Source organism: Typopeltis vanoorti, chromosome 6 (genome assembly GCF_054136105.1).
Source record: "Typopeltis vanoorti isolate ZY-2024b chromosome 6, IOZ_Tvanoo_1.0, whole genome shotgun sequence".
NCBI lineage: Eukaryota > Metazoa > Arthropoda > Arachnida > Uropygi > Thelyphonidae > Typopeltis > Typopeltis vanoorti.
This window is the reverse complement of record NC_143554.1, coordinates 67,377,311-67,404,736: the sequence shown is the minus strand read 5'-3', so window position 1 is coordinate 67,404,736 and position 27,426 is coordinate 67,377,311. Positions and strand designations below refer to the sequence as shown.

General features: G+C 34.9%; 1 protein-coding gene across 3 annotated transcripts in view; it reads left to right on the top strand.

Annotated features, from left to right (window-relative positions):
* LOC150105509 (transformer-2 protein homolog beta-like) overlaps positions 1 to 25,959 on the top strand; it is a 125,614-nt gene extending 99,655 nt beyond the window's left edge. For 2 of the 3 annotated variants that reach the window (XM_090394225.1, XM_090394226.1), the window contains one exon: positions 25,727 to 25,959. In XM_090394225.1, the coding sequence (XP_090250351.1) occupies positions 25,727 to 25,734 (8 nt within the window). In that variant the 3' untranslated portion in view covers positions 25,735 to 25,959. Of the gene's footprint in view, positions 1 to 16,151; positions 16,248 to 25,726 lie in introns of all 3 variants that reach the window. The other variant, XM_090394223.1, reaches the window with a different exon arrangement.
* Positions 25,960 to 27,426: the final 1,467 nt, after the last annotated feature.

Genomic DNA, 27,426 nt, shown 5'->3' with positions numbered 1-27,426 from the left:
TCGACCTTGAGTTCCTTCTGTTACATGCTGCTTGAGGAAATTGTCCCCCAACAGCTCAGTAAATGCATTTTCTTTCTTCTCGTGAGATTATACTGCTACCCAATCAATATTTGGATAATTAAAGTCTCCCATTACGATTACTCTTTTCATGCTCATCTTTTCTATTTGGTGATGCATTTCTTCATCACTAGCAATTGATCCACCAGGTCTGTAACAACATCCCACTATGTTATTTGTCTTGTTAGATTCCACCTCACACGAGATGGCTTCAAACTCACCACCAGGTGAAATATTGTTAGTAGTATTACTATAATCATATGTCTCAAATCTAACTGGATTTAAGGTCATCCGATATCATTAGCAGCTCATTTCCCCCCCCCCCTTTCTTATCCTCTCTATCCTTCCTAAAAATATTGTACCCATGACACTTGATACCAGTTAGTAGGTCTGATTCTGATAGGCAGGTCCTACAATCTGAGATCACAACATATTGACTAAGGCAACAAACTCTACCCCTTTGTTTCTGATACTCCTTCATTCATGTACAGACATAATAATAATCTACCTGATGTTCTTTTGTATACTCTTCTTTGCAGTCTGTGTGACGCAGTTGGACAACTTGCAGATCTCTAATGCCTTACACATGTAGACATCTTTGCACACATATGATGGGTCCAAACCGAATGAACACAAACCCGAAATCATTCTTGCCTCGTCAACATTTCCATGACAAATCCCATTCCTGTCATTAATACAGTAATATAACATTGTCGATCTTACACTTACATTCACACCATTCCTCCCTTTATAATTTAGTTTCCCTGACTGTGTGTTAGGTCTCATACCAGTTATCAGTTTTTCTAGACTCATGATACCAAACGCATTCAGGTGTGGGTCATCCCTCTTATACAAATCCAATCTTCCCTCAAACTCACTCCATACATCCATTCCTTCCACATAGCCAATGCATTGAATCATTTGCCATCATAGCCCTTCCTTTTAATTCATTTTTATCATAGCAAGGTAAAATACTAACGATTTTCACTCTCGCCTCTTCCAAAAACCCTTTCATATCCTCTCTCATATTGAACTTATTGCCAGTTAAATCGTTCGCACCTACTTCAAATACAAATAATTCATAAACAGAAAAGAAAAGTAAACAAATCTGTTTTTGAATTACTTGCGTTATATTTTTAATTTTCGCTCCAGGAAAACTGTTATAACACGCTCATCTATAGCATGTTTTATTATAGAGTCTCCATACCAAATAACTTTTTACTAACAACGTCACTTACCTGTTTCTTTGCTTTGTCGTTTCTTATTTTCCTGTTCATTTTTCTTTTTCTCCCTATGCTCATTTAAACATCTCAACTCTTTGCAATTCCCACCTCTCTCTGATGATATGCTTCAACTTCACTATTTTGGCAGTTAATTCATTTTCGTTAACCTCCAAGTGCACAATAACCTTGTTGGCAGGGCTAACCTTGTTCTCACCTGTGGTGCTTTTTTTTTTTGGCTCCATTTTAAATGTATACTAAATATTGAATATCTTAATAAAAATATATGATAAAATACTAAAGACACTATAAAATACTGAAATCTACACTAGTAGACATCTTTGCCGACCAACCACAGATATTACACAGCATTTGAATGCATTAAATATTTGTTATTTTTAGACATATAGCTAGTTTTCTTAACAAGCAGTCATTGTTAAAATCATATCTAGAAAGTAACAGTTTTACTCATTTCAATTCTTGTGTGGAGCTTTTTGATGAAATAACAATACTTAACTACAGATATTAAAGTATTTGTTCCTTGGCTCAGCACAAATTTTGATGCAGTCATCTTACTGCTGACATTTAAAGCACAAGCCCCATTTATCAAATGGAATTATATGAAATTCAAGCAGATAAATTTATTAGAGCATGATAGAGTATTACTTGGTGGGAGAAAAAAAAAAGTCTAAACATGAGATTAAAAATTATTTTAATCTTTGGGAGTAGTTACATATGCCAGATCGTTCTGACATGAAATACATCATCAAAACATGGGAACAATATGAATGCTTCTACTCTTGATCAAGCATCGAAGTGGACATGCCACAACTCTTAGTGGAGTTTGTTTGTAGTTTTCTCATTAACAGTACTTTTTTTTTCCAATTTTTAAATTTCATTTCTAATATATATAAAATAAAATAGGGCGTCTTTACATTAATATCACCTTATTTCAAAAAAAAAAATTGCAGTCTGTCAATGTAACTCTCAAAAAAACCCTTTGCTCATGGTTCTGTAGAATTTTGGACTGCATTGGTTTTGGCCCAACAGTTTGGTAGCAGATGTGTTTTCTTTTTTATGTTCTTACAGATGTTGGCTGATCTTTTAAGTTTCTATAACAGGCCATTTGCAGGTGCAAGGAACTTTGTAGATGTCTGGAACTGCAAAGAAGAAGTTTGGGATAGCAGATAAGAATAGCTAGTTGGATATGAGGTTTGAAACCTTAACAGAAATTACATTTCTTAAATTACTATAACCTGTATGTTGCATGGGGTGTCATTATTTTCATAGGATTATAACCATTGCTAAAGATGTGACAAATATGGCGGTTTACCTGTGAAGGAAGAGCATTAAATTCCTGCCATTCATCTTTAAGAAGTGTATTGGATATCACTACATGAAAAGATTACATTAACTTCCTATCAGCAGTTCACCTCCAGATTAGTCTGTCAAGACTCCAGTATTATCAGATGTTATATTTCACTTCTAAGGCACCTCTTTACTGTATCAATCCACCTAGAATATTGGTCTTCCTCTAGATATTTTACCTGTTACTCTTGCATCAAACACCTGTTTAGCCAACCTGTACTCTCCTATATCTATAAGTGAGTAAGTGAGTGACCATACCAGCTGAGATCAGTTCTGCTCACAAGCTCTTGAATACTAAGAATATCAAGTTCTTTTCTAATATCTTCATTTTTAACATGATTTTGTCATTCATGCCATCCAACTAGACTACTAATTTTTCTCGGAACTTTTGTCTCTAGCCTTTGATCAAGTGTTTCATTTCTGAGCCAGCTCTTACATCCACAACTTAAAATGGGATTGAATATCTTGTATACTCAAAGTCATGTCATGGCTGAATTTTCTCATATTTCATATTCCATTTCATTCTCTACCATATACCAGCTTTGCTAATTCAGTTTTCTCTTTCCATATTTAATTTTCCATGTTCATTAAAAAAAAAAAAAGTTTGCACAATCAGCTTAACTGTTGTTCTTGTTTAGGATGTAAGTTATTTGCAATCTTCCTGCCTATTTTTATGGATTGTGTTTTTTCAATGATTTTTTTAAAGCCAGATATGTTACAGAAGTTATTCAGTTTCATTAAGGAATCCTGCAGTATTCCTTAAAGTGAAATAACATCATCTGCATACATAAAGCACTGAGTTAAATATCTCCAATTTTGATATCTAGTGTAATGTCAATTTCCTTCATAAAGTGATCCATGTTGATCAATAACAATGGAGATAATGTGCATTCTTGTGTCCACCTAATTTTTCAGCTAATCTTCCTGTACCACATTCAATTCTGATGACTTCACTCAATTATGTGCTATGAAATGCCTGATGCATATAATTGTAGAGTTTTGAATAGAGATTTTCTTCATACATTGTCATATGCATTTTCCAAAACTACAAAACTTAAATGCAGATCATTTATTATAGTTGCATGTTTCTCAGCTATTTGTTTTTAAGGTGAAAATCTGCTTGTAACAGTCTCAATTTGATGTGAAACAAATTTGTTCTTATCTAAGTTTGCCTTCCACAATGTTTCTTAAGTGTTCTAGTTATAACTTACCTGAAACACTCATGTCCTATAATCTACTCCTGCCATCTGGAATTTAACACTTTGAACAGGCTATCTGAATTCTGCAGCATAGTCACTCCCAATATTTTCATCATAAATTTCTGATATATACTCTCAAGGAGTGTTAAAGCTAGACTTTGAAATGGTTTTGAACCATAATAAACTGTTCCTCTTGGAACAGTTCAAAAGGAACTTGTTTATTATCCAATAATCCTAAATAGAAATTTTTATCTTGAATATTTTATCTATCCAGGTAGCTATTCAACTTCCAACAATTTATTTGTTCCCCGGAAGATACTCCATCTGAAAATTATAATGCCAAGAGTGACAGTGTGTTTTGACGAACAGGCAGAAAATGAGTTTCAGACAGAGAGCTGCAATTGACTTCTGTGTTAAACTTGATAAAAGTTTTTCCGAAACATGTCAAATGCTTCAAAAAGCATATGGTGATGAATGCTTATCCCGTACTCAAGTTTACGAGTGGTTGAAGTGATTTCGAAGTGGTCATGAGACTTTCTTGAGGACGATGAAAAGCTGGGCTGTCCAAAACTGGCCTGATCAAAGTTAACATCCAAAAAGTGTGGCATTTCATCAAAGAAAACCCAAAATCGTCCGTGAGATTGATTGAAGATGAATTGGAAATTCCAAAATCACCTGTGCACAACATTTTGACCGAGAGTTTGGGCCTTCGTAAATTGAATTCGCGATTTGTTCCCCACAAGTTGACAGATGACCAAAAAAGTATCAAATAGAACACTGCAAGGACCTCATTAAAAAACACTCGTAAGGACTCAAATTTCCTTGAAATGATCATTACTGGTGACAAAACTTGTTTTGAGTATGAGCCTGAAACAAAGCACCAGAGTGATGAGTGGAGACCACCAGAAGAGGGGCATCCAAAAAAAAAGTCGCTTGGAGAAGTCAAAAGTAAAGACAATGCTGATTTGTTTCTACAATTCCAAGGGCATTATTCACAAAAAATTCATTCCGTCTCGCCAAACGGTCAATGGTGTGCTTTATCTCGAAGTTTTGAAGTGATTGATAGCATGAATAGCGTGATACAGGCAGCTGGTCACTTTTGCATGATAATGCACCATCTCATCGTTCGAACATTATGAGACAGTTTTTGGACAAAAACCAAGTTTGTAGGTTGGATCATTCTCCGTATTCACCTGATTTAGCATCCTGTGACTTCTTTCCTCCCTGACCGACATTTGCCGATGAAAGGAAAGCGATACAACACCATTGAATATGTTCAAGCGGCAGTAACCACAACCCTCAACAATATCCCAAAAAAAACTGATTATTGACCTTGCCAAATGCTGTATCGAAGCTGAGGGAGAGTATATTGATTGAAATAAATGATTTGAATAATTATAATTGGCCTGTATTTTATTTTCTATCAAAAGTTCGGTTTCTTTTTGGACAGAGGGTGTATTAACAACCAAAAACTATTGATTATTTATATTTATTGAAATACAAAATGGAAATCAAAGTTTTATTTATAGAGAAGATATAAGCTGTGTGTGTTTTGTTCTGGCCTACTGGTTGCAACACGTTTCTATTGATCTAGCTGTTCTCTTGATTAATAAATTTGAACTACATAGGCTTACAGTTCACTTTTTTCAGATTTGCTAAATGGCTTGAAAGCCTGGAGGTGCATTAATGCTTAAAAATATAAGATGAACCTTAATGGAATTGGTGACATAGTGGATATAGTCACATTGATACAGTAAATAAACAGTTTGATTTATTGATAATATAAATCAAAAGATCTTTCAGGATGAAAATAATACCTTTATTTGTGCCTATGGTCCCACAGAAGGTTCTACTAAGGTAGAAGTGGAGGAATTTTTTGATGCTTTCGACAAAAAGCAACTGACACAGTGAAAAAGAAAAAGTTGGTCCTTGTTAGGGATCTAAATAGCAGAGTAGGAAATGATTGTCAGACATACAAAAATATTTTGGGAAAATTTGGAGAAATAATGGCAAATACCTGTTGGATTTCTGCTCAGGACATGAACTGGTTATTACTAACACCATGTTCCAACATAAAAATGTGCACAAATTCACATGGAGAGAAGAGGCAAGTAATAAGAAAAGTCTCATTGTCTATGTTATTGTTGACGGTGATGATTCTCCCTGGTGCAAGACACTAGAGTGTACAGAGGATTTGAAATTGGAAGTGATCACCATTTTAGTCTTGAGCAGGATAAAATTGAATTTGATATTGAAAAGAACATGTAAGAAAGTTTTTAAGAGAATAAAAGTTGAGCAGCTCTCAGACGTGAACTGTAGGCTAAAATACATAAATATTATTCAAGAAAAAATGAAAAAGTTTGAGAGCAGGAACTGAATCTGGGAGATTCAGTGGCAAGCCATGACGAAAACACAGTGATTCAGCCAGAGAGGCATGTGGTGAAGTAGTCTGCAAGGAAGAAAAATTAGAACTCCATGGTGGACGCAGGAAGTTAAGAGGCAGTGAAGGAAAAGAAGAAAGCATATCAAAAGTTCCTTGCAAATAAGTCAGCTTGTGCTCTTAGAGAATACAGAGACAAATGTAAGGAAGCTAAACACTGTGTAAAACTAGCTAAACAAAAGTCATGGGAGGACTTTGCCAAGAACATAGAAAATAAATATCAAGAAGGTGGTAAGATATTCTGGAGGTTGTTGAAACTTAGAAATGGAGGAAAGAGTGTTGTAAAAGGAATTAGAGATGATAAAGGTGACATCAAAACAGGAGAAAAAGATATCCTTGAAGTATGGAGTAATTACTTCGAAAAATTGCTAAATGAAACAAGTAGTGATAGCACAGTGGTAAAAAAAAACACTCAGCAGGTATAGAGTCAGGAATACATATCCATAGTTGAAGTAGAAAAAAGCCATCAAAGGCTTTGAAATGTTGGAAGGCAACAGTAGTAGATGATATTCTAACAGAAATGCTGAAGTATGGAGGTATAAAAGTCCTAGTGGCTGCACTGCATAGTTCAGAAAGCCTGGATAGAGGAATGAATTCTTGATGATGGGAGTAGAGCTCTCATTGTACCCATATATAAAAAGGGAAATAAAACTGAATGTGAGAATTACAGGGGTATTTCTCTACTGGGTGTTCCAAATAAGTTTTATGCAAGTATACTTGAGAAACGGTTGAGAAGAATTGTGGAAGGAAAGCTTGGTGAAGAACAAGCTGGATTCAGGCCAAATAGAGGCTGTCAGGATCAGATCTTCACTTTACAACAAATAGTTACGAAATCATGAGAATATAACAAAGATATGTATCTCGGTTTTGTCGATTTGGAAAAGGTATATGACAAGGTGCCAAGAGAGAAGCTATTCAGCACTACAGTTATATGGTGTCAATGGGGGCATTATATGAAGCAATCTTTATTTGAGTTGTAAGTCAGCAGTTAGAATTGAAGGAAGTACAGGAAGGTGGTTTAATGTTAAATCTGATGTGAAACAAGGATGGACATTATCGCCTCTGTTATTCATTATCTATATGGATCACATTATGAAGGAAAGTAGTATTAAACCTGATATCAAAATTGGAGATGTTAATGCCAGCTCTTTGCTTTATGTGGACGATGTTATACTTCTCAATAAATCCGCTACAAGTCTGCAAGATTTCCTGGGTAAATTGAATAACTGTTGTATTAGATATGGTATGAAGGTCAATAATAACAAGACGAAGACAATGAAAATGGGCAGTATCATTGTAAATGTGAACGGAGAACCTGTGGAACTAGTAAAACATTTCAGCTGCTTAGGCACGATTTTTAGTGAAGATGGTAAATTAAATATGGAAATAGACAACAGAATCAACGAAGCTGGTACGGTAGGAAGGCAATTGAATAAATTTCATATGGAATAAGAGAGAAATTAGTCTGAACACTAAATTAGCTGTATACAAGACAGTGTTCAAACCAGTTTTAACTTATGGATCTGAAAGCTGGGTCAGAAATAAAACACTTGACCAAAGACTAGAGACTGCAGATATGAGAATCCTGAGAAAGATTATAGGCGTGAACAGATGGCATCAATGGCAATATCATATTAAAAACGAGGATATTAGGAATGAACTTGATATTGTCAGCATCCAGGAATGCGTTAGCAGAGCTGATCTCAGGTGGTATGGTCACTTAAACAGAATGGGCAAAGAAAGATTAACAAAACAAGTGTTCTCTGCCATGTTGGCAGGATAACGACCCAGAGGAAGATCAAAATATAGGTGGATTGATATGGTACAAAGTGCCTTAGACAATAGAAATATAAGATTTGATAATGTTGGAGTCTTGACAAGTAACAGACTGATTTGGAGGAAAATCATAGATAGGAAGTTAGTAATGATGTAAATTTTTCATGTAGTACTATCATATCCTGTACACCACTTGAAGATACATGACTGGAATTTGATGAAGAATACCCTATCCCAAATCGAAGTAAAACGAGCATTCTACAAGGGAGAGCATCTAACAGTTGGTTGACTAGATCACTGACATCAAAAAAATTAAAACTAAATCACTATATTATACATACATCTGAAAAACCTGTTTGCTTACAATCACACTTTCAAATTTGAGGCATGGATAAGCCTGCATTTTTGTTTAAATTAGGATAGTGTAACAGAGCCCCCAGAGCAATTTGAACACTGATGTTTATGACAGCTTTAATTTAATGGTATTGACGAGACAGGCTAATAACAAAATAATTTACTATTTATTAACTTATTTGTTGATCTTTCACTGTTATTATATCCAGCATCTTCACAGCACTAAAAAAAAAAAAAAAGTGTCACAGTACGCGAAACAACAATCTGGTATAACAACATGATTATTTTAAACAATTTCAACAGACAACACAAAGACTAAAGTCTTAATTAGTTGCCATCTATGTTGAAACAAACAAAAAAAAAAAAAGAGAGAGAGAGAGAGAAAGAAGGTATTAATTAGGTCTTAAGATAACTGTGTCCAAATTCTCAGTAAATTTATACAGCCATGCTTGTTGAGGTTTGGGGTATGTTTCAAGGCTTCTATTGATTCCAAAAACAGCCTGTGACTATAACGACTTCTCTGTGCAGAGGATATCAAAGGGCTGGTCTGCTAGGCCTGACTACAATGTCAGATGTATTTTTTATGTTCACTGAGGTAGATGTCCACAGTTCTTCCAATTTACCATAGTAAGCTCCTGGATGAGAGCCAATTTGACATTTTTTTTTTTTTTTTTAATTTGGTTTAAATATGGTGCGTAGCTGATGTTTATTAAGTACTCTATACAATAAAGTGCTTAATAAACATTAGCTACGCATTAGTTGCTTTGGCCATAACTCCAAATTACCTCAGCATACCTTTTTGTATATTTCTTATGAAATTTTTTTTCCAACAGTTTTCTATGAGTTTTTATTTCTGTAACTATTTGATCTTTATTGTTTCATACATTAAAACTGGTCTTATGCATTTTCATATACTAGTCTTAGTTAAAATATTTTGAATTTTATTGTATTTAAAATTCATCACTTGGTTTGTTTTAGATTTTTCTGTTATTTCCATAATAGGTGTGAAGGATATTTATTCATTGCTATAGCTGGATGAAACTGAAACTTAGTTTCAAAATTTACTGGAGGTCAAATTTATTAAACAATGGATATATACATTGGTGTATGTATCCATTGTTTATATCCAAATGCTGAGAACAAACTACGTTTTCACATGTATATGAAAACATTTTCATGATTGCAGCCAAATGTGGACATACATTTATTGCCAGCATACAAATTAAATTGCAATGTGTATTTTGCAAATGTTGCAAATTTTCTTAAAACAGTTAAGGAATTAATGTAAGGTGCTTACAGAAAACATGCAGAGAGAGAGACATTTCAGTATGGAATATGTCCACCCTGAAATACGATGCAGCTCTCATAACATCATACCATGCTTAGTGCAAAGTGATTGAGTTCTTGATGTAAACTGGCCCACTCCTTCAGAAAAGGATAAGGCTTTGTTAGTTTTTCTGGAGGGGAATGCTCCCAGATGAGTCCTTGACTCCATGAGGTCTTGGGGTAATAATAATAATAATGTCGAGCAGCAGTGAGTCTCCCTATTGCGTCCCAAATGTTTTCTATTGGATTGAGATCTGGGAAGTGTGTCCTATGGGGATATTACTAAAATGAAGTGCTGGCCACTTGATTTTATTAATATCCTCACTCTCCAGAAGTATCTCTACTGCTCGTGTATGATGTGGTGTGGCATTATCATCCATAAAAATGATTTCTTCGCCTACAGCCAGAGTTGTCGAGTCAGTACATAAAACTTTCAACTCTGATTCCAACTCGGACTCCCCAGTTTGTTACATTTGACTCTGACTCATTTATTTATATATGCCGATGGTGGTCTGAAAAGTTATTGGCTCCAACCATAGATGGCAACACTATCAGCCAGATTTTTTTTTTTTTTTTTTTTTTTTCCTCTAAGTTTTACATCTGTCATAAGCATCCATGTGAAATTTCAAGTCATTCTATCAAGTATTTGTTTTATACAGCTGTCTGAAGCAAAAGTGTTGTATTTATCCCTTGAAATGGATAAAATTGAGTATCGTGTGGTTATAAAATTCTTTGTAAGAGAAGGTTTAATGCCAAAAGAAACTTATTTGAAGTTCATAAAAGTTTATGGGCACTCATCTCCTTGCTCTTTGACAATTAAGAAATGGGCTGCTGAGTTAAAAGTGGCCGCACCAGCCTTGAAGATGATCCACGTGATGGATGTCCAAAAAAGTGTAACACCACCAGAAGTCATTGATCAAGTGCACATTATGGTATTGGACGACCGGCGAGTCAGAGTGCATGAAATTGCTGAGACTGTAGGCATTTCAAAAGAACATGTAGAATATATTTTGCATGAAGAATTGCAAATGAAAAAGCTTTGCGCATGATGGGTGCCACGCTTGCTCACAGCAGATCAAAAACTCACATGGAAATCTCTGAACAGTGCTTGGGGTGTTTTAACATGAATAAAACTAATTTTGTGAGTAGATTTATTACTATGGATGAGACTTGGATTCACCATTACACACCAGAATCCAAACAGCAGTCAAAACAGTGGACAGAAGCCAGTTGTTCCGTGCCAAAGTGAGGTCCATCAGTAGGCAAGGTCATGGCATCTGTGTTTTAGGATACTAAAGTCATTTTGTTTATTAATTATCTTGAAAAGTGTAAAACAATAACTGGGGAATATTATTCCGATATTTTAACCAGACTAGACGAAAAAATTCATGAGAAAATTGCAGAAGGAAAAAAAAATCATCAGGACAATGCACCTGCCCACAAAGGTGTTTTGGCAATGGGAAAATTAAGGGATCTGCACTGTGAATTGTTGGAACATCTACCCTATTCCCCAGATTTGGCTCCCTCTGACTTGTATCTCTTCCCAAAACTAAAACTCTTCCTCGCTGGTCACCTTTTTTCTTCGAATCAAGAGGTGACTGCAGCTGTAGAGGGTTATTTTGTAGATCTTACTGAGAACTACTACAGGAATGGGATAATGGCGTTGGAGCATCGCTGTAATAAATGTATTACTCTTAAGGGAGATTATGTTGAAAAATAAAAAAGTTTGAAATTATTAATTTTCTTTTTTTTTCATTGCTAGGTGGAAGAACTTTTCAGACCACCCTCTTATATCAGTATAAGAAATAAATAATATCCTCATCATTTCCTATATCGAATCAAAGCACTCAACATGCAGAGCATTTCATCACTGCTAACATGAATTATCAGTACTTTTCAGAATTCTAACCTGTTAAAGTTTGGGTCTAAAGGCTATAACTGTCCCATTGTGGCTTTTTTATTCTTAATTAAAGAAATTACAAATATTCAATAATCTTAAATTTTAAACAAAAGACAATTCCGATTGCAAAACGAAAAGGTTTACGAAATGTGCTCACAATGTTAGTAATGCTAACGAATTATGGAAACACCCACCGTTTTAGTAAGGCTAAAGAAATTACACCAATGAATGCGTTCATTGGTTTATAACAGTCAAAGGATTAAGCATAATGCCTCCACACCATGACCCCCAGCACCACAATATCTATTCCTTTCAAGAACATTCTCGTGATTTTAAGCACCACCACTTTCCCACCGGATCAAGTGTCATATAGAATCAGAGAAAGATTAAATCAGTTTTCATGAGTAAAGAGTATATTAGTTCATTGGTGTCTTGTCCAATTTTTATAGATACAACAACATGCCCTTATCTGTGGATAAAGGGATGTAGATAGGCCTTTGGTCATATTGACCTTGCCACAGTTTGTCGAGATATCTGCGTACCTGTGCTTGAATGAAGCTGACGTGCAAGCTTGTTGTGTGTAGATTACGTTTTCCTGTTATAACCAAAAATCTGTCTTCGTGCTCTTTGGTAGAGTGAGGGCAACTTGTTAACAAACATCTGGAACACATTCCTTTTGGTTTGAAACGTTTCCCAGAGCCTGGATACAACAATGTGAGATTTGAAACTCTGGCAATATCATAATGCTGTGGACTTCTTGAAGCTTTCCAGCAATTCTTTCCTGCATGAAATCATCTAGATCAGGGGGTTCTCAACCTTTTCCAGTGGTGTACCACTATATTTAATTCAAGATATTAGATGTACCAGTAAGCAAATCTGTTTTTGTACTACCAGTGGTGCACGTATCACAGGTTGAGAATCCATCCCTGATCTAGATCATGTTTAAGACATCCAAGTTTGTGACTTTATTCCTTCACAAAAAAAGCTTACAATTTACTTACTGCAGCCTTTTATTCTAGTGAGTGTTATCACATGATCCCTTTATGCATGATTTGAATGTGTACCTGCTTTCCACTTGAAATTATCATTTACACAAATTGCCACAAGCTGATTCATCTGAATTTGTGATTGTATACGTTCAGTAATAGTGTCCACCTTGATTTTGAATGAAAGTGTAATATCCTTTACATCCTTAAATGAAATTGCACATTGGAATATTTTATGCTCTATGTTCTAATATAATTATGCACTTAGAGTTACAATTATCGTTACTTATGGAAACGATAACTGCTTTCCAATGTGGAATTGCCATGGTACTGAATCGAGGGTTTTGACCACTTAAGGAGACCTCTGTCACCTGGTCTCTGGTGAGACCCTACAGTTCGAAACAGCTGTCCCAATGAAGCCTTCAAAGCAATAATACAAGGCAAATACTCTGCCTCCTGGTCAGAGTCTGTCTTGCAAAGTAGTGAAAGCCAAGGCAAAAGCAACTCCAGCATCAAAGCTTTTTGCATGAACAATTAATAAATTTCAAAACGTCTAAATAACAGTGGAAAATTAATATCCTTAACATCTATAAATAAAATTGCTAGATTGTAGCCTTTTAGGCTCTATACCAATATATTTTTGGCAGATCTGTTGGAAATTAAATACAGTACTTATCCTACTAAATTGTCTTCTGTAACTGCCACCATTATACATGATGTGCATTGCAGATTTCAATTTTCTGTATTATCAATTTTTCCTCCTCATTTAATTAATTTTATAGTTTGGTTACTGTTTCCTTATCTATTTCTATCTTCAGTTTCTTTTGTTAAACTATTACATTACGTTATTGCAAGTTATCTGTATAATATCTATTTAATTATTGTTAGCTGAGTGCTATGCGCTTCGCAACCGTATGTCCGGGAAAGGAGTGTCCTGGGTTCAATTCCCATCGCTGGCGTGAGGAGCTTAAGGATCTTTCTCAGACATAGCCAAGTTAGACAGTCTTGGGCGTGGACTGCAGGGTTTTTCTCCCCGGTTATCTGGGTTTTTTTTTTTTTTTTTTTTTCCCTCCCATGAGCACATGCATCTAAAGACATAGGACACACCGGGAGCCATAGGGCTAGCCACTTTATCCTCGGGATGGTACGGCTTAGAAGAGCTAAGGATAGCTCTGTAACAGCCCAGTAGGCCTAATACGTGAAGGGAAGAAGAAAAAGGTTGTGTCCTTTTAAGGTTATACTTATTAATGCTTTATGCAAATCTTTAAAACAAAAACTGCAGTATTATAGTATGTAGATTTTCCTATTAGTCATTTTATTGAATATATTGCATCTGTGCTAGATCTTCCAGACCTTGAAACCTTGTTCATGTATATGAGAGGGTGACTTGTAATTTCTTGAATGAGTTGGTACATATTTTCAAAGTGGTTGGTAATAAATAATAATTTCTCTAATTATTATTTGGATGTGTTTAATCTCCTGTTTTAAAAATTAGGTGCCGTAATATTTTTTGCTCCATTCTTTTAGTGTGCTTTTTTTTTAATGAAACTTTTTGAGGAAGAAAAATAACTGAATTATTTCTCTATATTAGTATTGTTATACCTATTCTTTGACCCTTTCTTCCTTAGTCAGTATATGTTATTACATAGTTTTGTGCTTTATGCATTGCTTTCTTCTTAGTTTCAGATAACTGTTATATTAATATCTTTCATTAATTTGGTTAATGAAACTACTTTTGGTTGTCCTCCCTTCAGTTTGCATAGTGAATGGGGGGCTTTCAGGTCTCCGGTGGCTCTTCTGGTAGTATGCACTACTGATACACTTCAGTCACACAATCCATTCACTATCTTATCAGACTGAGATGCAGTTAGGATTAAAGAGATTAAGGGGTTATATGACTTAATGGAATATCTCTCTCTCAGAAAGAATTTCAAAGAATAAATTGCTGCAATTTAATCGGACCCTTAGTTCATCCATGATGCTGATGTATAACATTTAACACAAATTTACAATGTGAACACATTTGTTCCCATTGTTCATTCAGTTGACTTAATTATAATTATAGAGACTTGTGTTCATTCCATTTCTACAAAGTTTTTTTAATGTATTCAAAATATATTATTCTTTGCATTTTGTCAAGATATTGGAATTTATTAAAGGAGTTTTATTTCCAGTGAGGAGATAGCATCTTTATTTAATTAATTATGAGGGTTGTAAATATAATAGTGCCAACATGTGCAAAAAATATAAAATAGTTTATTTATGAAGTCTGTACAATTACATCCCTTTGTTTGCACTTGTTTCCAAATAAGCCACTGGATACTATCAGCAGTGTTGATACTAAGATTCCATGTTGATATCAGTGATAGTGCAACCTATTGTTCAAAGAACCTCTTGTGCATCACAAACTCATATCTGGCGGGGGGGGGGGGGGGTCTTTCATTCTGGGAAACTAGTTGAAGTCTCAAGTACTTGTATCTGGAGAATGTTCTGATATTTCTCATTGCTACATGTCCAACATTTCTATCAGCAATTGTGACACATGTCGTGCCACACACACACACACACACACAGTTGAGAACCTGTGAAAAAAATGTGGTTGCTTTTTCCTTAAGGTTGGATGCAAATGTGATGCTCCAGAAATTGTTTACTTTACTGGGTTCATGGCAAAGTTTTTGGGGTGAATCCTGAACAGCACCATTCATTGGATTGTCTCTTCATTTCAGTCTCATAAGCTCTTGCCCCAAGTTTTGTCAATGGCTACAATACAATTCAAGAATTAATCCCCTTCATTTTCATACAATTCCCTAAAACTTTGAATTTGTACCACTCTTTGACCAAATTTGTTAAATTTGGTCAAACTTTTAAAACTGTTTCTTCATTATCAAAATATTTCCTGAAACGTTTATCCAAAATATTTCAGATCTTGAGGCTGAGTGAATGTATCAAATACATTATTGCTTCATCTAATAGTTTTTTTTTTTTTTTTTTTTTTTTTTGTTCAACATTACAATCGTTCTCTGCATTCATTATCTGAATATTATTATATACACTTACAGTATTTATGTTATCTGAAAGTTTTCTTTTGGTGAGGGTTAGGGAGGATTTTGGTGTGCCACCAGATTGTGCAAACAATATGACGGCAAATTTGGGATTTATGAAGCGTTAAGTTAAGCAAAACAAAGCTTTTACCGAAATTTTAATTAATAGATTAAAAAAGGAAATCGGAAATTTACTAAGAGAAGAACAGGCAGGTTTTTGAACTGGTTGCAGAACCATCCAACAAATATTCTTAGAAATATAAACAAATAATGATATATATAATTTCAAGTCCCCACTTTACCTAAACTTCATTGATTTCAGTAAAGCATTCAACTCAGTAAATAGAGAGAAACTTTGGAAAATATTACAAGAATACGGAATACCTTATAAATTTCTTAACATTATTAACCCTTTCTGACCTGAATTTTTTTTTTTTTTTTTCCAAGTGAAAAAAATTTTTCTTTCTATTTATTTTGTCTTTAGGTCTAAAAAAGCAAGAGTATCAAGTATTTTTCTGAAAAATGCATTTCAGGATAGGAATTCTGACTGACTGATTCCATATGGAATCATTATATTCTGGTAACAAATATTCAACTTCTGAGCTTATACTCTATAATCCAATATATGCATATTATTCTACTAAGTCATAAAAACCGATATTGGTAAGATTTATACATATAATACATACCTGTTATTATATTAAAAGAATGGAACTACGACGTACGATACCAATTGGAATCATTCGCCGTGTAATGTGGGCTACGAAAGCCAAGACAGTTAGTGATTCCAATTGGAATCATTAGGGCAGAAAGGGTTAAGAATATGTATAATGGCAGCAAGTCTTGCATGGAAGTAGATGGAAAACTTAGACTTCTTTATCATTGAAACTGGAGTTAGGCAAGGTTGTGTGCTGTCTGGTCTATTATTTATAATTTTAATTGATTGGATTATGAAAAACTCGATCATCAAAAGAGAAGAATGCGTTGGGACTTTACATCCACACTCGAAGACCTTGATTTTGCTGATGACATAGTGCTCCTGTCCTCCAAGTTAAATGACTGCTCGCTGCACAGAAACTGTGGGTCTTCATATAAACAAGAAGAAAACCAAGGTCATGCGAATAAATGAAAATCCAAATAAAGAAATTAAGTTAAAAAATGAAACAATTGAAGATGTTGATACTTTTACATACCTTGGATCAGTAATAAATAAGTCTGCACTGATGAAGACATTTTATAAGAATTGATAAAGCACAAAATTGTTTTAGGTCATTAAACAAATTATGAAAGTATCAAATATTGTAAAATGTCTTCGTGCCAAAGTTCTCGAGTTCGTAAGGAAAGAAAAAAAAATCATATGCTGATGTTGCTAAGATTCCATTCACATATCTTATTACATTATATTGTTAATTATTCTATTTTGTTATTAGTTGTTAATCTCTTACTAATTTATAAATTAAACTTCATCATATATATGTGTATAGGAAAAATATAGTGTGTGTATATATAGAGTTCAGTACCATCCGTGGTTTCAAGTAGCCACAGGAAAGAGTCTTGGAATGCATACCCTATGGATGGCGGGGGGACTGTACTATGTTTTGCAAATGGTGAAGAGGGATAGAATATGTTGTCATTGGCAAAGCTATGAATAAGATTGGGCACGCTGGTGTAGGTGAAAGCACAGAGCCTTGGGATGCTCCAGCAATTGTTAAAAAAAAATTAGTTGTAAAAGGAGGGGGGAGGATATTCACCATGACATGCAATGAATGAACAGAGAGGAATCCAGCAATCTTCTCACGGAGGATAGGAGGGAGACCATAAGATGAGCTTGGAAAGAAGACTGAGACCACCTGTGATTTTCCAAATCTTTCCATAGCCTCTGTCAAAAGGCAGATAAGGTTAGCAGGATCTGCTGTAAAATTAAAATGGCAGAATTAATGTTGTATCAACCTGGTGATCTCTAAGATGCTGTTGTTAGACCTTCTGTCACTTTTGAGAGCACTGAGATGAGGACAGTGGGATTGAGAGTTTCATGTCTGATTTATCTCCCTTTGTTCTACTTACATGGCATCTGTTGGGCTTATGCCAAATAGTAGGATAGCTTGTAAAGTCAAGGCAGGATGGGTGTAAATTATGTAGTCTTAGTACAACTGAAGGGATATACTTGGTCAGAGGATGCATTAGTATCAAGGCTGCCATGTTTTCTGCTGTTATTCTGTCAGAAGCTAAATGAAGATGGTTTGTGGAATAGTAAGGGAAGATTTTCCTTGGCTATCTGAACAAAGGTTGGAGGAGAAGGTGAGTGTAAATAGGTCTCATCTGGAGATGTTGCCATTGGTTCCATCAGATTGAATAAGAGAAGTTAAAAACATAGTACAGCAGTTCTGCCTAGGAGACTAGAAGACTTGACTGCCATTTGAATGGAGGAACAAAGGCACTTGTTCAATCAAGATTTGCAGATTTTAGATCAGAGCAAGTGCTCGGATCAGGATAAATAAAGCAATTATCATATCATGGAAAAGAGTAACAAAAATCCAAGATCATCCTAGTTGGCACCATTGCAATGCTAATGAAAAAAAAAAAAAAATGGATTTTGGTCCAAGTTGTCAGGGGGGGGGGTCTAATGTTGGTAAGTATTTGGATGAAGCGGAAATGTCTGATGAAAATGATGGGGATTATCTGTAATTCTGGTAAGTAGGTCATTACATTCAATTATTCATCATCATCACAAACCATGGGCACACTGCCCATTGGTGTCCGATGCCTCCTTCACTCTCTTCCACCTTTCTTTGTCCAATGCACAGTGTTGCAGTTTCTGTACATTCATTCCACACCAGTCCTATATGTTGTCTATCCATTCTGTGTGGTCTACCTCTTCTCTTTACATCATCCATAATACCAAACATGAATGTCTTTATCTTCCGATCTTTGCTCATTCTGCAGATATGTCCAAATAATTGGAGCTTCCGTTGTATAATTTTTGCATTAAATTCTCCTTTGGTTGTATCTTCCAATAGAGCTCTGCATTTGTGATTTTCTGTACCCATCCTATTCTTAGAACCGTCCTATAACAAGTTCTTCCAATTGCCAAAATTATTTTTCTTGATTCTTTATTGCTAATGTTTCAGATCCATACAGTACACTGCTAAAGATGCGTGTTTCCATCGCTCTTAGTTTTGTTTGTGGGCTGATCACTTTACTTTTCCAGATGCTATCCATGGCCTTCAGATTTGTTCTCCTATTTACAATCCTGATCTTTATTTCTTTTTTATAGTCCAATTATATGCCATTTTAATTCCCAAATATGTGAATTGTTCTACAATTTCTATATCAATTCCATCCATTTGTATCTTTTGTTTCATGTTCTTCTCACCAAATACCATTGTCTTTGTTTTTTTCCAAGGTCATAGTAAGTCTAAATCTATTCCTCATTTAACAGTTTCAATGTGTTTTGTAGTTCTCTTTCGTCTTCTTCAATAATAACAGTGTCATCCGCAAAAACTCGAATGGTTCATTCTCATCCCATATACTGAAATTCCTTTTGCATCTTTCTTCAGTTTGTCTATTGCTCATTCTAAATGTGCGATGAAGATGCTTGGAGAGATTGGATCCCCCCCCCCCCCCCTCTCTGTCTATTACCTCTGCTTGTTCTAAACTGTTTTCCCAAATCCTCACCTATTCTAACTGCTGCCATCACATTCTTATAAACATCTTTTAATATGGCTAGTTTTATGTCAATTCCATAGGATTCTAGCACTGCTAATGTCACTTTCTGGTCGATGCTGTCACATGCCTTCTGAAAATCAACAAAGCAAGTATATATGTTTTTGTTTTTTCTCCTAGCTTTCTCTGCTATATTAACCACTTTGTCAAAAATCTGTTAAATTGTACTTCTATCTTTCCTAAATCCTGCTTGTCTTCCCTTAATGTTATGCATTAAGGGAAGGGCCACTACCCAGACTAGTTTCGACCTTTATTGAGGTCTCTTCAGTGGGAGCCAGGCCCAAGTGGAGATACTAGGCAGAAGCATTAGCAGGTCATCTCTACCTATAGGACCTCAATAAAGGTCGAAACTAGTCTGGGTAGTGGCCCTTCCCTTAATGCATAACATTAGCCATATCCGCAAGGAGATGTGTTTTGCATTATAGGAGATACTGAGATAGGAGTCTTGGTAGCTTCCTCCACCTTATATCTTTTATTACTTCTGTTGTCTCTCTCAGATCTTTGTAAAATAAATCTATCCATCCCCATCTGTGCTGTCGGATGTGGGTGCATATATATCTGGACTATTGATATGTTAAATGGTTTTGCTTGAAATCATGCTACCATTATTCTTTCATTAACTGGTTTGTAGCTTAACAGTGACTCTAGCTCTTTTGTTAAGAAGGAAGCCAACTCCTGCTTCGTGCTTGGTATCATACCCTGCCCATCCAGTGATGTCCATCGCATCTCTGCCAGTCCTTGTGTATCACATTGGTATCACTTCATTTCCTTGCGAAGTAATTCTAGTTTTTCTGACATCCAAAATGTCCGTACATTCCATGTCCCTACTGATAATAGTTCTCTCGGTTTCTGTTTCCTTTTGGTGTCCCACTTTTCAATCCAATCCAGATTGCTCGATTGGTATCGCGAACCTTGTTCATCCAGGCAACATCCGAGCTAGCAAGTTTTAACTGTTGATGGTGTAGGCATATGCATCAGATAACAATCGTGTTTTTTTCTTGAAGGCCAGAGCATCAACACTCATTTGACTGACTCTTCTCCTTTATCCAGGCTTGGGACTGCCATGAGACCCCCCCCTCCTCCTCCAAGGATCCCATGGCAGACTTTGATCATTACTTGACAGCAAACAATTCATTTTCTTATGAGCTTGGTCTTGTCTGAGAGCCAGCTGAAATTGTGAATGTTGAAATCTCTAAGGAAGGTTATCTCACTATTTGGGTGTGTGTAATCATCTTTGAGAAAAAAAAAGATAAAAAGGTTAGTATACTTGTATAGCAAATGAGGCAAGGAAATCTTTAACCAAAGCGATTCCAGATCTGATAACATTTGGCATGGAATATCAGGTTTGACAAAACTGCAAGATGCATGATATTCTGTGACTGCTTATGTTGAGGTTCTCAGAGGATGCTAATTGGGGTTCAGTTATGAATAGCAGATGAGATTTTGAAGTGTGGTGCACATTGCTGATATTGGTGAAGTTTTTTTACATGTAGCTTTGCTTTGTTGGGTTTTTAGTAGTATATTTTTGTTATTTTGCAATTTTTTGAAGTGTGTGTATGTATATATATATATTTGTGGGAGATTTTTAACTGCAGTAACCAATTTTATGTTTTTCTTGTTAATATGGGGGGGGGGGGGGGCTGAAAAGTTCTGATAAATGCCTAGAACAAAAATGATATCAAAGCAACTGATATAACCACAAGAAAGAACTTATCTTAAAACTCTTTAATCCCCATGTTTCATCAATTACAATAATTTCTTTTTCTTTTAGGATATATAAGAAGATATGCCAAAGGTTTCGAAGAAATTCGAAGACACAGAGGTGCAGGTTGTCATCAAGTTTTTCATGCTGCAAGAAACGTTCGCAACTGAGATTCACTAATCTTTGTATGAGACTTTCGGGGAGTGTGTCCAACAGATGCCCCTATATCAGGAAGACCTTCTGCAATGATCACTCCTGAAAACATCGATGCAGTGCATGCCATGATCCTTGATGATATACAAATACCAGCCAAAAACATTGCAATGACTCTAGCACAGGGGTGGCCAACCTTTTATAGTACATGCATCAATTTTTTAATTTTTTAGTTAAGATGCGCCATACAAACTTATACCACTTTTCAGCCCTTTTAAAATATGGTAATATGGATATATTTAAAGTTATGCATAAAATGATTTATTATATATATGGTAATATAGACACTTTTAGCAGTTTTAAATAAAAGGATTTCATATAAGGACAAGATAAGCATTAATTATTTTATTGAGACTTTTGAAATTGCTTTTCTTTTGCTAAGCTTGTAATGTTTGGAGTTAAATCAGTTACAGAAAGTCAAACAGTTTTTCAAATATGAATCAGTCAGTTGTGACCGTAGTTTGTTCTTAATCATTTTCATTGATGAAAATGCTTGTTCGCATCTGTATGTAGTTCCAAAACGACAGATATAACTGAGCAAATTTTCACAGGGCAACGATCGCCAGAAATTAATTATATCAGAAGCATCTGGGAGTGATGGCAGTTCGTTAAATTTCATTTTCAATAAAGAATTGGTTTTGAGATCAGTAAGTTCCATTTGTATGTTACTAGGCATCGTCAAGATTTTTTGTTCAGTGAGTGAAAAGGGATTTATAAATGCAGTCTTCTTCTTTTTTCGGCAAAATCGCTAAAACGACTGTTAAAGGACTCTTGCAATAATCTGAGTTTCTCAGTATGTTCTATAAAGTTGCCATTATCTTCAACAGATTCACTATGTTCTTTTAAATGTGGAAATTGACTTAAATCCCCGTTTTCTAACAGAGAGAGAGATGAACAGTTTTAATTTCATTTCGAATGCACTGATATCATTTACTAAGCTAGGAAACAATTTGTCTTGCCCTGCAGTTTCAAATTTATATCATTGGGGTGGCTGGTAATATCAACTAAAAATGCTAAATCAAATAGCCATTTCTCATCACACAACAGGGCTTTTTTCTCATGCAGCTCATCCTTCTCTTCCAGAAAATTACGAACACTTTCTTTCAGCTTCCAAAATCTACTAAGAACTTGTCCTTTAGAAAGCCAGCACACCTCACAACGAAGGATGAGATCACCATATTCCATATCTAGCAGTTCACAATATTCTCTTCTATTTAACCTTCTTGCTCTAATTTTAGAGAATGACCTAAAAACCTTTCAAGTAAAGTTACAGTCCCAGAAACTCTACCTACCATCGACGGTGCTCCATCAGTGCAAACACTGATGAGCTTACTAGAATTTAGTTGTTGATTATCTAGACATGACTTTACTTTGTCAAATATGTCTGGCTCTCTGGTTTTTCCATGAAGTGACTCAAGACCGATAAGTTCTTCAAAGATGTTAAAATTACCATCAATTCTTCTTATGAGAATGCTTAATTGGGCTATATCACATATGTCAGTGGATTCGGCTAAGGCTAAAGAAAAGAAAGAACAAGCATGAACATGGTCTTTCAATTGCTCAGTAACATCATGGGAAAGTTCTTCGATGCGTCTTGTAATTGTTTCCTTGGACAGAGCAATTTGGTTTACTTTTCTTTCAACATTCTTATCACCAAGACATTTTGCAAATTTTTCGAGACAGGGCTTAACAACTTCCTCTCCATCAGAGAAAAGCTTGTGTTTTTTATCCAACACAAAGGCAATTTCATAAGATGCCTCCAGCATTGCCACACTTTCACAACTTCGTTTCACAAATATATTTTCTCTTTTTTATTTCTTCCTTTTTTCTTAATCCCATATTCTTTCCGCAACTCAGACCCAGGAACTAACTTCAGTTTTTCTTCTAATTCAGCTTGATGTTTTCTATAGTGTCTGTTATGATCATGTCTTCTATTATCTGAGAGAGTGCTTTCACAAACAATGCACAACGGATTTCCTGAAGGACCTGCAATAAATAAGAACTCATTTTCCCACAGTTCGTTAAACTGGCACTTGCTATCACCTTCTGCTTTTCTTGTGCTCATTTTCTTTTGCAAAGTAATGGGTAACTGACTGAAAAAAAGTTATTTCAAAAAGTAAAGCTTATTATTAAATAGTTTATTTAAATTATTTTATTGTTGTAAACATTATGAACATTCAAAAACAGTTCTACAAGTTTAAGATAAGATTCCTGTTTTCATGAAGGCCTAATATAGTATAGCTCTATAAGTTTAAAAATCATATTTTTTTTGTTCATAGAGAGTTTTCGTCTCTCTCTCTCACACATAATATATGTCCAATGAAATAAGAGATCGCTTCCTGCCATAAAACAGTCGATCAGCTGGCAATCACACACACACACAACCCAAACATCCTCATTACCAAAGCTTTGCTGATGATCAGTTAAATTTTAGGAATAAACCTACTATAATTAAATAAAAAGGAAAGATATTGTATAAAAAACACACACATACAAATACACCGAATAATTGCAGGTTTCAGTAATCGGCAAATTAGGGGAGCGGGCAAGAACTTGACACACGTTCAAAATGAAAACATTTATTTTTAAATTTACAGAACTATATTAAGTCTTTATGAAAACAGAAATCTTATCTTAAACTTAAAGAACTGTTAATAAAAACAGAATTGTTCACCCACATTGAATCAGAAGTTCATCGAACGTTATGACACGAGAGTCAGCTGTAAACTGATTGAGTAACTGGTCACGCATGTCAGCATTTACCTGTGCCTATTGCTTTAAGATCAAACAAGTATAATAAGTGCGCACTCTAGAATTCAGTGGTAGGTTAATTGTGTGTTTGTTTATATATATATAAATAAATCGTATACAAATTAAAATTTTTCTCTTTGGTTCAGTGCACCACTTCTAATCATGCACTGCGCCACTTTTGGCGTATGTGCCATAGGTTGGCCACCCCCTGTTCTAGCAGTATCCAGGGAATGAGTTGGTCATTATCCACCAACATTGGCATGCAGAAGCTTTCAGTGAAGTGCTCCCCCCCTCCAAAAAAAAAAATATATATATATATATATATTTGAATGCTGACCAAAGGAGAGAATGTGTACTGTCATCTCAAGGGATTTTGGGTCATTTTGAGAAATCGGGTGTAAATTTTTTGGCTCGTGTTGTGACTTGATGAAACATGGCTTCATCAGAAAACAGTCAGTGGGATGGAGATACAGAGGTGTTCCAAACCCAAAGTAAGCAGGAAGGGTTCTTGCCATTATCTTTTGGGATATAGATGGTGTAATCTTTACCAAGTACCTTAAAAAAAGGTAACTGTTACAGCAGCAGTTTATTCAACAGCTCTAAAAGGAGATACTGAAGGGAAAACGTTGCAGGAAACAGCAGAGGTGCATTGCTTTTGCTGGACAACACACCTGCTCACACGCCAACAGACAACTTAGGCTTTCGGTGTCTGCCTCACCTACCTTATTCTGAAGACCTGGTCTCATCTGACTATCTCCTATTCTCAAATTTAAAGAAACCCTTGAAAGGAACAAAATTTATTTCAAATGAAGTCATATCTGCCCCTGAATGGTTTGTGCAACAAGGGAAATAATTTTTTTTTTCAGAATATTGCAAATAATGCAGCAGCAGAGTAACAGGTGTATAACACTTCATGGGGAATATGTAGAATAATGTGTATTATTCTACATGATTGACACTACTTTTTAGCGCACCCATGTATAGTGGGAAATTTTAAAGAATAGAGAGGGTGAAGGACTTGTGGACTTAGGTAAGTGAAGCACAAATGCATACATACTTAGTTTCTTATATCAAAAGTTGTCCACATGATCATACATATAATTAAGAAAAATATAACTTTGTTTAGGTATGAAAGGGAGGATATCTTCATTGTGAAACCAAAACTGTGTAAACCTTATGCATATGCAATTAGTAACCCTTCTACCTCAGAAGTTGATCATCTTAATGTTGGGGTTATCTTAAAATTTCGAATGGCATTGTTTTCTAATATCAGTGATGAATGGCAGCTACAATGAAATAGTCTAATTCTCTGTAATTATTGCATGACAATAACTACATCATATAACATATTACAATAATTACATAACATCTTTTGCTGAAGCAGCATTTTATAACATTGCTGCATGCTGTAAGAAAAAGAAATTGTGCATATTACTTATTCTTCTGAGACCATTAGGAGTTCTTGCTATGTTTTTTTTTTTTAATTTATTGGAGATTTGTTAGCTGAATAAATCAAAACATTGTTACCCTCTAAGATAGAACATTGATATAACAATTTATAATCTAATTTATTTACAATGTACTTTCCAAAAGCCTCTTCTCAATTTGAAACATTTCAAAATTAAGTTTAGAAACAAAATAATGATTTCAGTTTCATTCTTTTCAACTAGGTTTATGAAAAATAGGATTTGTCTATAATGAAAACGAAAATGGTTTTACTGATTTTCAAGGGTGCATAATATTTTCTGGTATAAGAGAAGACTTTCCAAGAGATGAAGAAGAGATGTGTGTATATTTCTGTTGACAAGATTACTTGCTGAGAAAATTAACTTTTTTTTTTTTTCTTTTTTGTGACTGATAGAACAACTACTAATGAAGTTTTAAGTGGAAATGAATGTTTGTACATGGCTATTGATCAATGTTTCTCACATTGATAATGAATATAATTTTTTTTTAATTAAAATTTTTTTTACAAATTCCCTCTATTTTTTTTTAAATAAGTTATACAGTAATATTGTGAGCAGAGTTTGTCTTAATGAATTGCATTTCAGTCTCTGTGAACCATATATATAAATTCATATATATATAAACAAACTATATTTTGTGCAGTTGGCTAATTTAAAAAGGTCAAACACCTTTCATATGGCATAAAACTGAACCAAGGTGTAAATCATACCAAGAAGACATATCTGCTTGCCTGCAAGCAGATCTGAGTATCATCTAAGATAAATGGAAATGAAATAGGATCTTAATTCCAGGAAATAAGATAGGACTAAGTTTTATTAGCATTAAAGTTCACAAGGTTATCCTTTGTTGAAGAATGCCAAGGTGAGATGGGTAAGAAAGGTGATTAGAGGTCGCACAGTTCTCAGATTTTGTATTAGGGTTCTTGTTAAAGCATTAATGAAATAATTTATGAACATACTTGATAAATTATGCAAGATTTACTGAGTATGAGTTATAACTGATAGTTGAGAGCATAAATTAATAACTGCTAATAATTTTGGTTTGCTACTAATGTAAGCAAGCATGGTAATAAAATATATATCAAAATACACATGAAGATAGCAGAGAATATGTATTTTGGTTTAATGCAAGAATTTGAATAAATTCCCGTTCAGTATTGCAAAGCGTAAGATTTTAAAATTTGGAAAGCAAGGATGCGATACAAAATATCCACTTGGTGGAATCTTTCAGCAGGTGATGGCAATGAGGGATTGGGATTTGAAGGCAGGGGAGGATCTAAAATTTAGGACTGCTAAAATTTTGAGGCATCACAGTGGATTATGGAAGTAATGCAGATGATGTTTATAATTAAGGTTGATGTTATATGCAAATTAGTCACCTGGTTTTTAGGGGATAGGGATAAATTGGAAAGCGTCCAGAAACAACCTGGTATGAAGAAACATTGAAATGTATTTTGTAGATATTAGGAAATAATGTGATTGTTACCATTAGAGAGAAATGGGATTGTACAAGAAGCCACTCCTGGAAGAAGCATAAAGTATGAGCAAGAATGAGGCAAACATTTTATGCTTGTGATAACCCAAACTCTTAAAGCCAGTTCTGGTTTCAAGCAGTGTGATGAGGTTTGTTAATTAATTGGTCTTAACTGCATGGAGGTATGATGATATATATGTGCAGTTCACACTAGTGTGTTTATGTGTGTATTTAAAAAAGGGGGTGGACGACAAATGAGCCCTGCTTTATGTAAAGATGTGGGTGGTCTGCCCATCAGTGTTGTAAAAATTGGATGCTGATCTTTACCACATGACAACTAGTTTACTACTCAAATGTGGAACGATTTTATATTCATATCAAGTGTGTCAAGTATTTATAATTGGTATCTGATTTATATAAGTCCATTGTT